This window comes from Nicotiana tomentosiformis, chromosome 6 (assembly GCF_000390325.3).
Source record: "Nicotiana tomentosiformis chromosome 6, ASM39032v3, whole genome shotgun sequence".
Lineage (NCBI taxonomy): Eukaryota > Viridiplantae > Streptophyta > Magnoliopsida > Solanales > Solanaceae > Nicotiana > Nicotiana tomentosiformis.
In genome coordinates this window covers 30748748-30763158 of record NC_090817.1, presented here as the reverse complement: position 1 = coordinate 30763158, position 14411 = coordinate 30748748, and the positions used below count along the sequence as shown (strand labels likewise).

At 37.5% G+C, this 14411-nt stretch overlaps 1 protein-coding gene across 1 annotated transcript; it reads right to left on the bottom strand.

Moving 5' to 3' along the window:
• Positions 1-6668, bottom strand: LOC104086146 (organelle RRM domain-containing protein 2, mitochondrial). Its single transcript, XM_009590336.4, has 4 exons — positions 6451-6668; positions 5790-5858; positions 5589-5695; positions 1-410 (listed from the first exon to the last, which is right to left on the bottom strand). Exons 1-4 carry the CDS (start codon positions 6605-6607, stop codon positions 279-281), a joined length of 465 nt encoding a protein of 154 aa, XP_009588631.1. The 5' UTR covers positions 6608-6668; the 3' UTR covers positions 1-278.
• Positions 6669-14411: the final 7743 nt, after the last annotated feature.

Here is a 14411-nt window from a genome sequence, read left to right as displayed (position 1 = left end):
TCAAGCAAAAGCCATGCTTACAAGAGCTAAGCCTTCAAATACAAACAAATCAACTTAAGCATTTGGAACTTATAGATAGATCGATTCATACATGTCCAAATTGGAAAGAACATCAACTTGGGTCTGATCAATTTTATATCACCAAACACCAGGTAACTGAACTTCCAAAAAATGGATACATGTACTATTTAGTTTACACCATTGAAGTACCATGGTTCATAAAGAATTCGGCTTTGAGCAGATGCAAGATATCCCAATCAAGGCGAGCTGATACAAGTTCACATGTTATTCCTGCCATACGAGGGTCCATTGTAATTGCCATATCCACCGGCTGTGTTATCGTTCTGTATGGAAGGAGGTGGAGGTCTTGGTCTCGCATACTCAGCAAAGATGACCCATCCATCAAGGAACTACAAATGAGAAAGTGAAAAGAGTATAACTTAATCCTCAGGGAACTATAAAACAGTGAAGCAGCATAATTTAATCCCCTATACATGGAAACTACTATATTAAATGTCATGCATTAGGAACGTGTCAAGGGTTTTAAGACAAATTTGAAGCACATCTATTAACTAGCAACCACAAAGCAGTTTTGTTAATAATCCGGTCTCACAAAATTTGGTGTTGTACCAAGAAGCACCTAAGTAAACTAACAAGAAAAATTCATTTTTTCACATGCATGTACCTTACCACATTAACACGCTCGGGATGCTATTATAGCCCTGTATATGGAACAATTGGCAAGCTAAAAGTAAAAACACAACAGCTATGAAGAAAAGACACTCAGAAGAAGTTCACAGTACAAAATATCGGGGGGGGGGGGGGGGGTGTTGCGTTTACATGTCAAAAAGCCATGATATTATAGTAGGTGTTTTGCTCATGTTTACTTTAAACTTATTTAAAAAATGAAGATGAGATTACCAAGTACTTGGGCAGAGCTCTTTACCCACACGACACCATCAGTGGCACAAGTACAAAGTACAGTAAGGCAATATGCATTCAACTTGAGAAATATACATCCATTTACAAATATAGATAATGGAGCACGCATGTATCATAGGCCTTAAATACCATTAACATGATGTGCAAGTTTTGGACGCTTCAGTATCCGTGTACATTGTACAATAAAGCCTCTATAACAACTACCCTATATAACAACATTTCAGCAGGGACAGCTCAAGCACATGCGGGGCCTAAGGCCAAAATTTAATACGAGGCCTAAATTTTTAAAAGGAAGTTATAAGATATATTGCTATTTGAAATCTAATCTTCTAGCTTTTTGAGATATAAAGTTGTTAATGATCTTTTTTATAATCAATTTTTTCTAATAATTCTTTTTCAATTGATATTATAGACAACTCATCTAGTCTTTCTTGAGATATTGTTGATTTTAGATAAGATATTATAGAGTAATAGAAGTATAAAACTATTGGAAGCTTAAAAGTATTGTTGAATACTTGAACTAATAAAATCTTGAAGAAAGAATATGAATAAGAATAATAAAGAGAAAGACAAAAAATATGTAGGGTTTTTGAAATATGAAAAGATTGGTAAAAAGAAAGATTGACTTGAACAAATTAAGGGAGAGTAAAAATTTTACACGTTCTCTAATGAAGGAGTAAAAAGTAAAAAATTGGAACGTTGAAAACTATTCATCTACTCATTTTTAAGTAAATCAAATTATTACTTTATATTTATATATAATAAAGAGTTTTCTTTCCTTTTATATTAAAAACTCTACTTTTGTATTAAAAGTATTAAATATTATTTTTTAAACACCTATAAACCTATTATTTTTTAAAAATGGGCCCCCAAAATTGGGGGGCCTAAAGAATGGACCTTACCTCTTATAACATTAGAGTCGGCCTTGCATTTCAGTATACAGTCAAATTTCTCTATAACATCCTCGTTTGTACTGATATTTTTTTGCTTTTATAGCAATTGGTTATTAAACGCTTGTAACATCATTTAGTGTTTAAATATGTTTGGCTATTATAGGCAAAAACTATCCAAAAAATTAAATCTTTTCATGAGCGACGGTGGGATTATCCTCTTTGTATCTACATAATGCTACCGTTGTTTCTAAAGGAATAGGTTGATGTTTCAACCCCATATGACATTTTAAATTCATATTAATTGAATTATAACATTAGAGTCGGCCTTGCATTTCAGTATACAGTCAAATTTCTCTATAACATCCTCGTTTGTACTGATATTATTTTGCTTTTATAACAATTGGTTATTAAACGCTTATAACATCATTTGGTGTTTAAATATGTTTGGCTATTATAGGCAAAAACTATCCAAAAAATTAAATCTTTTCATGAGCAACGGTAGGATTATACTCTTTGTATCCACATAATGCTACCGTTGTTTCTAAAGGAATAGGTTGATGTTTCAACCCCATATGACATTTTAAATTCATATTAATTGAATTTTAAATTTATATGGGGTTTAAACGCCAATCTATTTTTTTAGCAACAACAATAACATTGTGTCGATAAAAAGAGGATAATACTACCGTCACCCATGAAAAGAAATTGACTTTCTGGATAATTTTTGTCTACACCAGCCAAATAATATTTAAACGTCAAATGTTGTTACAAGCATATAACAGTCTATCGCTATAAAGGCCAAAAAAAGGTCAGAACAAATGAGGATGTTTCTTCTCTGCCTTCTTTCAAAAGCCTAGCTGAATTAAAATGTCCTTTAGTGTGCCCCGCATGGTCCACATAATTCAAAACCATCTTAAAATCTCCATTAAAGTTGTGACACTATTTGACACTGCAAAAGAAGGTGGTTCACGTCCTCCACTAAATATTATACACATAAAACACCAACTAATATAAGTGAACCTTCTCTTCCTCAAGTATTCAACGGTCAGGATCGCTCCTCTAGCCACCAACTATCCAAATAAGCATACATTTCTTGGAACACTAGGAATCCAAACTAACCTAAAGGAATAGATTGACGTTTCAACCCCATATGACATTTTAAATTCATATTAATTGAATTTTAAATTTATATAGGGTTTAAATGCCAATCTATTTTTTTAGCAACAACAATAACATTGTGTCGATAAAAAGAGGATAATCCTACCGTCACCCATGAAAAGAAATTGACTTTCTAGATAATTTTTGTCTGCACCAGCCAAACAATATTTAAACATCAAATGTTGTTATAAGCATATAACAGTCTATCGCTATAAAGGCCAAAAACATGTCAGAACAAATGAGGATGTTTCTTATCTGCCTTCTTCCAAAAGCCTAGCTGAATTAAAATATCCTTTAGTGTGCCCCGCATGGTCCACATAATTCAAAACCATCTTAAAATCTCCATTGAAGCTGTGACACTATTTGACACTGCAAAAGAAGGTGGTTCACGTCTTCCACTAAATATTTGCACATAAAACACCAACTAATATAAGTGAACCTTCTCTTCCTCAAGTATTCAACAGTCAGGATCGCTCCTCTAGCCACCAACCATCCAAAATAAGCATACATTTCTTGGAACAATAGGAATCCAAACTAACAAATGTGGGAAATCTCCTGATCTTTGCCTAGCTTCTTACTATAATAAGTTAGAGAACAATGGGATAGTTCTCAATTAAGACTTGCTACGTTGCTAGCTTGAGCAAAGTTGGGTGTCCCTCATCTATAAGTATAGATCCCAAGGCCGCAAAGAAAGGTATGTTATTTCACTTGCTTGATGGCGGGGAGTGCAATTCTAACGGTCGAACGCTTGAGAAGGAGGATCACAGTATCAATTGGTAATTCGATATATGACGAGAATCATCTCTTACTAAATCGCTAGGTAGAATCACATTTGTGGTGGGAGCTTTTAAGATGGTTCAAAGTACAATGGACCATGCCGGATAACGCGAAAGGGTGCTCTATTTAGTTGTGCTTTTAGAGGACGAATAAGAAGGCGCCAAGCATGGGATGTTGTTGTGATAGCACCTATGCGAATAGTTTGGAGTGAGAGCATAGAAAGGGCTTGATTTTGTACATATAAGGACCAGGCTCTTGATTTTAATGTCTTTTTGGTGTACCAATGAGGTTCTTTTTATAGAAACATATCTTTTTGTAGATTCTCGAATTTTTGGCACTTGATGTCTTTCTTTTCTACCTATAGCAAGTTCGAGTCTTGTTAAAGTAGGGTTTTTCATTACAACATTTAAAAATGTTTGATATGAGGTAAGGCATTCTTCAAAGATGTTTTATACAAGAACATATTTTCTAAATAACAATTCAATATTTGGTTGGTAAATTGCGGTAATGAAAGAGAAATCGGTCGCATAAGAAGGTGATGGTGATATTTTACGATAGTCATAACTAATTAATAGAGTTTACATGTCAATAAAAGCAGCTGATATAGAGTATACAGCAGAAGAAATAATAGAAAAGAAAGGCTTGCACCCTTAGAGTACAAAAGTTTATTCCTCATTTTGGTTTAAATATTTCCTTATTGAGAAAAAGATTTTCATCAGGGAAAAATTGCCACGACATTATACGTCATACTAGACAAGCCTTTGGAGTAGCACCTCAATTTATTAGTTTTAGACAGATGAAATAAATCTAATATTTATCTTGGGAACGAAAAAGTTATGTCGGAAACAACATTTTCTAAACAAAGTTTTGGATTTCAAAAGGATTGATGGCCAGTTAACTTATGTTGATTTCAACTAGATATGTAACAGATAAATAGAAATACCTTCTTGTCAAGCAACAAGATAAGTCGATATTAATTTTGCAGCCCACACCATCAAATTCAACTTAAATCTTCTTTCAAGACTTCCTCAACACACCAATAGTGTGTCGGTAAATAATAAGGACCAAAGAATGAAAATCTCCAAATTAATCCCAAAAAGAGAAAAAGTAAAAGGAGGGACGTGCTTAAGAATGCTACTAATATCCACACTGGAACACAAAATCCAAAGGGGGATGCTTAATTTAGGCTGAAACTTAGAAGACATGCTCCTTTGGTTGATTCTATGGGAATGTAGAGCTTAAGGTTCTTCGTCTCCCTATCCCGTGGAATTAGTCGAGGTGAACGCAAACTGGCCCGGACATCACGGTTATTAAAAAAAAGGTTCTTCATCTCCCTATTTTCTAGGTTTTATGACTCTCCTTTCATTTTGAGCACTTCAGCCATGAAACATATGAGAAGCCTTCGCACTTGATGCTTATAACTGTACTGTGTTTCTTAATTATAAAACCTGAATTGCTGGCTATGAGATATAATAGAGAATGTTAACAAAAAGTTATGACCACCTTAGGACATTCCAACACAAAAGTGTCATGTCATTTTATCAAACTTTCCTAATGTTTAAGCAACAAAGAATTTAAACCACAGATCATATTTATTCCCAATTAATATATAAGATGCCCATACTCCACCCTAATCTTGATAAGAACAGAAATTCAGATCATTATCCCCAATCAGTAACGAAAAATAAATATGTAATATAATATAACAGCTCTAACTATTCTTGCTTTAGTCATCCTGTTGGAGGTTAACAGGCAAAGTTATGTGCAAGTAAATTTGCTCACTACCAGAAAAAGAGGCAATCTAATATCACAACTCACCTGGCCATCCAAGCCCTTTATACCAGCTGCAGCATCTTCCAAAGTTGCATATCTAACAAAACCAAAACCCTTTGAATAACCAGACACCCGATCTGTCACCACTCTAGCTGCAAAAGCAAAACAAATTACATAAATATATTTATATTTTTTCATAAGATATTATCATGTTGCATTTTATCCAGTGAGATAAGTAAAACATACCATTGACCACTTCACCGTGTTTGGCAAATGCTTCGCGAAGCCCTTCTGAGGTAGTACGCTTGCTAAGACCTGGATACCAAACAAATGAAAAAACAAGTGAGAACTTTAGTTACTGAAAAAGATACCAGTTTCATCTGTCCCTAACCAGTTCCTCATCCAAAACATGGTTAACACGAATTTGAAAGCAGCAAACACAATTTTCCATTATCAAAACTAACATAATAAAGATACTAGCTGAGACCATGTGAAGCTACAAACGCATAACTCCTGACTTGTAATAAACAAGCGAAGAGAAAGTCTGAGAAACAATAAGAATATTTCTTTAGAAAACATTGAAGGAACCATAAACAGCTAGTGATGTTCATTTCTCAACAAATATACATCATTATCACCAAATAGACTCATCTCATTTTTCACAATAGATCCGACACTGAAAACAAATTACAAAATGGTTTCCAAGAAAAGTTCTGATCCTTATTGCATAAGAGAACAAATCCAAAAAGAAATCTTTTTCTGGTTATTTAAATTCTGAATTGATACAATTAAATCAATAAACTGCAAGGAGAATCCGAAGAAAAAATATACTAAGAGAAAAAGAACAAAAAAGTGAATAAGGAATTATTAATGATAACTCTTTTTTGGCATACGAAAGGGAACTAACCAGAAACAAAGAGATTGGTGGATGGTTCAGCCGGCGGCGGCTTCTCTACTTGTGGCTGAGGTGGACTGAAAGGAAAGTTGGAAGAAAATGTAGAGAAAAGCGCCCGTAGACCTCGGGATGCTGCCGGAGTAGTCGTCGCCGCCGCTCGTAAGGCCATTAGGATTTAGGGGTTTAGGTACAGAGACTATTCAGGGTTTTAGATTTGAATAGGAGAAAAATGATAGGGGGGCTTTTATAGAAATATCAAGTATCCACTACTTTAGAATCGGGTTACGGGTTTGAGTCCAGTTGGCCGAATATCACAGGGATTAATGATGGGTAAAGTTCAAAACTAGCCATTTTTACTTAGTTTAGCTATACTAATTTTAAAACTTATTTAATCAATAATGGGTTTGACATCGTCCCGTCACCAGCGAACCCATCCTTGTCCACTGCCCCGATGTCTCTTCATATATTACATTGATAGCTATCAAAAAGTTTTGATTTTTTAATTTTAAATTTAAATTTTTTAAAATTATTATTTATTTGGATTTGGTATTATTTCAAACGATCGAAAATATCTTTTAAAATTTATATCTCAATTTAAGGGTGTTTGGTGAAGATTAAAGTTGATTTTGGATGAATTTTCATATTGAAACTCGAAGAGGACGGAGATGAAAACTATATTAAAATTGTATTATAGTTGTATGAAAACTATATTTAGTTATATTCTGTTGTAGTTGTATTTTTTGTATGATATAGTATGAAAGTTATAAATAAGTTTTGTTATAAATATGGTAGTTGTATTATTTTTGTATAATTGGTGTATAAAGTTGTAAATAAGTTTTGTTACCCAATCTCAGTACATGAACAAAGTTCATGATCCTAGAGAAAAGTGACCTAAAAATTGGGAATAATTTTTCAGTCATCACGATTTTGTTCGACTCACAGATTTTTTTTTCCTGATATGAAGGATACTTCACGATACTTGAATCTGCGTTGGGGATGGGATTGCCTACATGTCTAGTTAGCTTGAATGAAAGCGTAAGGCAAGCCAAGGGCTAGTAGCAAGGCATTGGGAATCGTAGACTGCTAAGGAGAGAGGCCAGTCTTCCTACTTAGCATATGATTTAGTTAGGAAGTGACTTTCTTCTTCTCCACCTGTCGATCAAGGAGCAGCCTTATGTTTTCCTTTGTACTATTTGACAGCAGTCATATGCCGAGTGTCGGGTCGTTATTGCTTGGAGCTTGGATTAGGTGAGACTGTATGGTCATGCCCGGGGGCGGATTTAGAGGGGGCGGAAGGGGGTTTGTCACGAACCCAAATTCCCTCTGTAGGATATCGTGATGGCACACAATCTCTAAGACTAGATAAGCCTATCAATGCGGAATATAAACTGGAATTTAATCCTTAACAGTTGAATAAATAAGAACTGCAAATTTAACAATTTCAACTCCCAAAATCCGGTAGGAATAAGTCACAAGCTTCTAAGAATTTATTCTAAGTATCTTTATACATCAGAGTCTAAGGAGAATAAGGAAAAACAACATAATAAAGATAGATGGGGACTTTGAGGTCTGCGGACGCTGGCAGATGTACCTTGAAGTTTTCGCGTATTGACTAGCTCATTGATACCTGGTCTTGTAGGAAGTACCTGGATCTGCACAAAAAAGGTGTGCAGAAGCGTAATATGAGTACACCACAACGGTACCCAATAAGTGCCAAGCCTAACCTCTGTAGAGTAGTGACGAGGTCAGGTCAGGGACCTACATGAAGTAATAAAAGACAGGGCGAATAGTTTAACAATATAATAATAATAATAATAATTAAATGACAATGAGAATAAATCAAGTAAGTAGTATGTCACAATTTAACTATACAGAATAAGGGCAATTAACACCTCGCGGAAGGGAAAGAGAAATTTACAACTTTAAGGAAAACACCAGAAATAATCAAAGGCAATGCAGCCATAAAGAAATATCAACAAGGGCACTCCTGAGGTACCACCTCATAGTCCCAAATCGTAAATAAATTGACAATATCTCATTTTCTTATATCACCGTGGGAGCCTTCATATTTAATTTTAAAGAAAATATTTTTCCCAAAATAGGATCCCGCGTTTTAGCCACCCTTATCACATCGCATGACTTCTAGTAATTCTCCTGCTAGCCACGCGTATCAAGCCACCATTATCTCACCGCATGCGTCTCAACACCCAGACTTTATACCACCACATGCGTATCAATATCACAATATATCATAATTTGCACCTCAAGAGCCCAAATATTTCAACCTGCCAAAATAAATCAACAACAAGATATTTTTCACAATAAGGAGTTCACGGCTCAATCACAATGAATGCAAAGTCTCACAAAATATTTAGGGATGAATAACTCAGCAAAAAAAATATTTCACAAATTAAACACTTTGCCTTAATATCAAAATTTTAAATGTAAAATACTTCATTTTAATAATATTTAAATTAAAAATTCAACCTTCAAATAATGCACAAAACAAAAGAAATAGAGTTTCAACTAAACAGGTAAAACACTTAACATGAACATGTCATGCAATTTAAAATACGAAAATACATTAATGACGATGAATATAACAGAATAAAATAATTTAATTAATATGCAACAATGCTCTACACAATTTAAAGATAAAATCTTCCACATTTAGCTCGTGTACACGACTTTCAACACATCAACATTTTCATATCAATACCAATCCTAAGAGAAATTTCCCCCACACAAGGTTAGACAAGTCACTTATCTTGAACCGTAAAATTCTTTACTTTGCTATGCCTTTACCTTATGAATTGGCCTCCCAAAGCCTCATATCTAGTCATAATAATTTTGATTCAGTCAATACAAATTATTGGAATTAATTCCATATGAAAATACTAATTTTCCAACAAAATCCGAAATTTAACTCAAAATAATTGCCCGTACGACCCATGTCTTGGAAGCTGACAAAACTCACAAAATCCGACAACCCATTCAACTACGAGTCTAACCATACAAGTTTCACTCAAATCCGACTCCGAATCGACATCGAAATCTCAAAAATTCGTTTTATGACATTTCTACAATTTTTCCCAAATTTTCATCTCAAAACACTAATTAAATGATGAAAACAATGATATACTCATGTATATTGACCAAATTCGAGTTAGAATCACTTACCCCCGATGTTTTTCCTTAAAAATCTCTCAAACATCGCCTCTTCCCAAGATCTAATTTGTCAAAATGGAAAATAGGACGAAGTCCCCTTTTTATAACTTAAAGTTTATGTCCATGCACTGCCCTCGATCGCGCCCTCGATCCTGCCCTCGATTTCCTTCCCTCGATGTTGCCTCCGATTCTGCCCTCGATCCTGCCCTCAATTTCCTGCCCTCGATCCTGCCCCCGATTTCCAGCAGAAAATTTTCAGCAGTTGTTTAAGTCCAAATTTTGATCCGTTAACCATCAGAAACTCACCCGAGGCCCTCGGGACCTCAACCAAATACACCAACAAGTCCTAAAACATCATGCGAACTTACTTGAAATCTCAAATCACATCAAACAATGCTAAAACCATGAATCATACCCCAATATAAGTTTAAGGAACTTAAGAATTTTCAACTTCTACATTCGATGCCGAAACCAAATAAATCAATATCGATTGACCTAAAATTTTGCAGACAAGTCATAAATGACATAACAGAGCTATAAAAATTTCAGAACTGGATTCCGATTCCGATATCAAAAAGTCAACTCCCCGGTCAAACTTCCAAACGTAAAATCTTATTTTAGTCATTCCAAGCCTAATTGAACTATGTACTTCCAAATAAAATTTCGAGCATGCTCCTAAGTCCAAAATCACCATACAGAGCTGTTGGAATCATCAAAATTCTATTCCGGAGTCGTTTACACATAAGTCAATATCCAGTCAACCTTTTCAACTAAGTTTTCAACCTTGAGACTAAGTATCTCAATTCATTCCGAAATTCCTCCGGACCCGAACCTACTACTCTGGCAAGTCACATAACAGTTATAAAGTACAGAATGAGCAGTAAATGAGGAATGGGGCTACAATTCTCAAAATGACTGACCGGGTCGTTACATCCTCCCCCTCTTAAACAACCATTCGTCCTCGAACGGGTTTAGAATTATATCTGGAGTGGTGAAAAGATGAGGATAACAGTTGCGCATATCATGATCGGTCTCCCAAGTCGCCTTCTTGACCGGATGACCCCTCCAATGTACTTTTACTGAAGCAATGCTCTTCGATCTTAGCTTTCTAACTTGTCTGTCCAAAATGGCCACTGACTCTTCAACATAAGATAGATCCTTATCCAAATGGACTGAGCTGAAGTCTAACACATGAGACGGATTGCCGTGATACTTTCGGAGCATGAAAACATGGAACATTGGATGAACTGCAGAGAGATTAGGTGTTAGTGCAAGTCTATAAGCCACATCTCCAATTCTTTCAAGAATTTCAAAAGGCCTAATATACCTAGGGCTCAACTTGCCCTTCTTCCCAAATCTCATAACATTCTCTATGGGTGAAACCCGGAGCAAGACCCGCTCACCAACCATGAATGCAACATCACGAACCTTCCAATTCGCATAACTCTTTTGTCTAGATTGGGCTGTACGAAGCCGATCCTGAATCAATTTAACCATTTCCAAAGCATCTTGAACCAAGTCCATACCCAATAGTCTAGCTTCGCCCGGCTCGAACCAACCCACTAGAGACCGGCACCGCCTACCATATAAGGCCTCATAAACTGATAACTGTTGTTGTAAGCAAACTCCGCAAGTGGCAAGAACTGATCCCAAGCACCCCAAAAATCTATCACACAAGCACGAAGCATATCCTCCAGTATCTGAATAGTGCGCTCGGACTTCCCGTCTGTCTGAGGGTGAAATGATGTACTCAACTCTACCCGAGTACCCAACTCTCGCTGTACGGCTCTCCAGAACCGTGATATAAACTGCGTACCCCGGTCAGAGATGATAGATACTGGTACGCCATGAAGCCTAACAATCTCGCGAATGTAAACCTGAGCCAGCTGCTCCAAAGAGTAAGTAGTAACCACATGAATGAAATGAGCTGAATTGGTCAATCTATCCACAATCACCCAAACTGCATCGAACTTCCTCTGATTCGGTAGGTACCCAACAACGAAATCCATAGTGATCTGCTCCTATTTCCATTCTGGAATCTCTAACCTCTGAAGCAATCCACCCGGTCGTTGATCCTCATATTTCACCTGTTGACAATTTAGGCACCGGGAGACATACTCCACTATGTCTTTCTTCATCCGCCTCCACCGATAGTGCTGCCTTAAATCCTGATACATCTTTGCGGCACCTGGATGAATAGAGTACCGCGAACTGTGAGCCTCCTAGAGAATCAACTCACGCAAACCATCTGTATTAGGCACACATAGCCTGCCCTGCATCCGTAATACACCGTCATCTCTAATAGTGAATTCTTTGGCATCACCATGCTGAACTATGTCCTTAAGGACAAGCAGATGGGGGTCATCATATTGACGCTCCCTGATATGATCATACATAGAAGACTGAGAAACCACAGAAGCCAAAACTCGGCTCATCTCAGAAACATCCAATCTAACAAACTAGTTGGCCAAGGTCCAAGGCTAAAGGCCTCTCTGCTACCGATAAGTATGCTAAGTTGCCCAAACTCTCCGCCTTATGACTCAAGGCATCGGCCACCATATTGGCCTTTTCGGGATGATAGAGAATGGTGATATCATAATCCTTAAGCAATTCCAACCACCTCTGCTACTGCAAATTAAGATCCTTCTGTTCAAACAGATGTTGTAGACTCCGGTGATCGGTATAAACCTCACAATGGACACCGTACAAATAATGCTGCCAAATCTTCAAGGAATGAACAATAGCTGTTAACTCAAGATGGTGGACCATATAATTCTTCTCATGTACCTTTAACTATCTGAATACATAGGCAATCACCCTACCGTCATACATCAACACTGCGCCGAGACCAATGCGCGACATATCACAATACACAGTATAAGACCCTGAACATGTAGGCAATAACAATACCTGGGTTGTAGTCAAAGTTGTTTTAAGCTTTTGAAAGCTCTCCTCACATTCCTCGGTCCACCTGAACGGAGCACCCTCCTGGGTCAATTTGGTCACGGGTGCAACAATAGAAGAGAAACCCTCTACAAATCGACGATAATACCCCGCCAAGCCAAGAAAACTTCGAATCTCAGTAGCTGATGACGGTCTGGGCCAACTCTGCACTGCTTCAATTTTCTTCGGATCTACTTGGATCCCCTTGTTCGTTACCACATGACCTAAAAATCCTACCGAATCAAGCCAGAATTCACACTTTGAAAATTTTGCATACAACTTCTTTTCTCTCAAAGTTTGAAGCACAATCCTCAGATGTTGTTCATGATCTTCCCAGCTCCGGGAATATACCAGAATGTCGTCAATAAGCACAATGACGAAAGAATCAAGATAGGGCTGAAATACACTATTCATTAAGTGCATAAATATTGTTGGGGCGTTGGTCAGCCCAAATGACATTACAAGGAACTTATAATGACCATACCGAGTCCTGAAGGCAGTCTTCGGGATATCTGGCTCCCGATTCTTCAGCTGGTGATAGCCTGAACGCAAGTCAATTTTAGAGAATACCCTGGCACCCTGAAACCGATCAAATAGGTCATCAATACGTGGCAATAGATACCTGTTCTTCACTGTAACCTTGTTCAACTGGCAGTAATCAATACACATCCGCATAGAACCATCATTCTTCTTCACAAATAAGACAGGAGCACCCCAAGGCGATACACTGGGCCGAACAAAACCCTTATCAAGTAGCTCATGTAACTGCTATTTTAATTTTTCCAATTCTGCTAGGGCCATACGATATGGTGGAATATAAATGGGATGGGTGCCCGGTAACAAATCAATGCCAAAGTCAATATCCTTGTCGGGTGGCATACCTGGAAGATCTGCAGGAAATACATCAGGAAAATCCCTTACTACAGGAACTGACTTCACGGTATGAGTATCAACACTAACATCTCTCGCATTGGCCAGATACGCATCACACCCCTTCTCAACCATTCACTGAGCTTTAAGAAATGAAACAACCCTGCTAGGAACATGATCCAAGGTACCTCTTCACTCTAGTCGTGGTAGACCTGGCATAGCCAACGTCACCGTCTTGGCGTGACAATCAAGGATAACGTGATAGGGTGACAACCAGTCCATGCCCAAAATAATATCGAAATCTGCCATACTTAGCAATAATAAATCATCTCCGGTCTTAAAACCACTAATAACAATCAAACACGACTGATACACGTGGTCAACAATAATAGATTCACCCACGGGTGTAGATACATCAACAGAATAACTCAAAGAATCACAGGATACGCCTAAATACGGGGTAAAATAAGACGACACATAAGAATAAGTGGAGCCTAGATCAAATAAGACTAATTCATCTTTGTGATAGACCGGAACAATCCATGTGATAACAGAATCGGATACAAATGCCTCCGTCCTAGTAAGAAGGGCATAATATCTGGCTTGGCCTCCCCCTCTAGGGCAACCTCTACCTGTCTGACCTCCACTTATAGCTGACTGTGCAGGTGGAGTAACAATTGGTGCAGTAATCATGGCCTGAGAAATCTTTGGAGGTGCACCCCTCCTAAGACTGGGACAATCCCTCATGATATGACGAGTGTCACCACACTCAAAATAAGCCCTCGGAGGACGTGGCTGCTGGGACTGACTCGGGCCTAATCGGCTGGACTGCCCACTGACAGCACCCCATACAAGAGGTACAGTAGACACTGGTGGTGCATAATATGGAACCTGAGGTCTGGGAGTAGCCGGAATACCGCTGGAAGTTGGAAGTGCTGAATGAATAGGCCGTCTCACATAGCCTCTACCATGACTAGCTGCAGCTGGGGCAC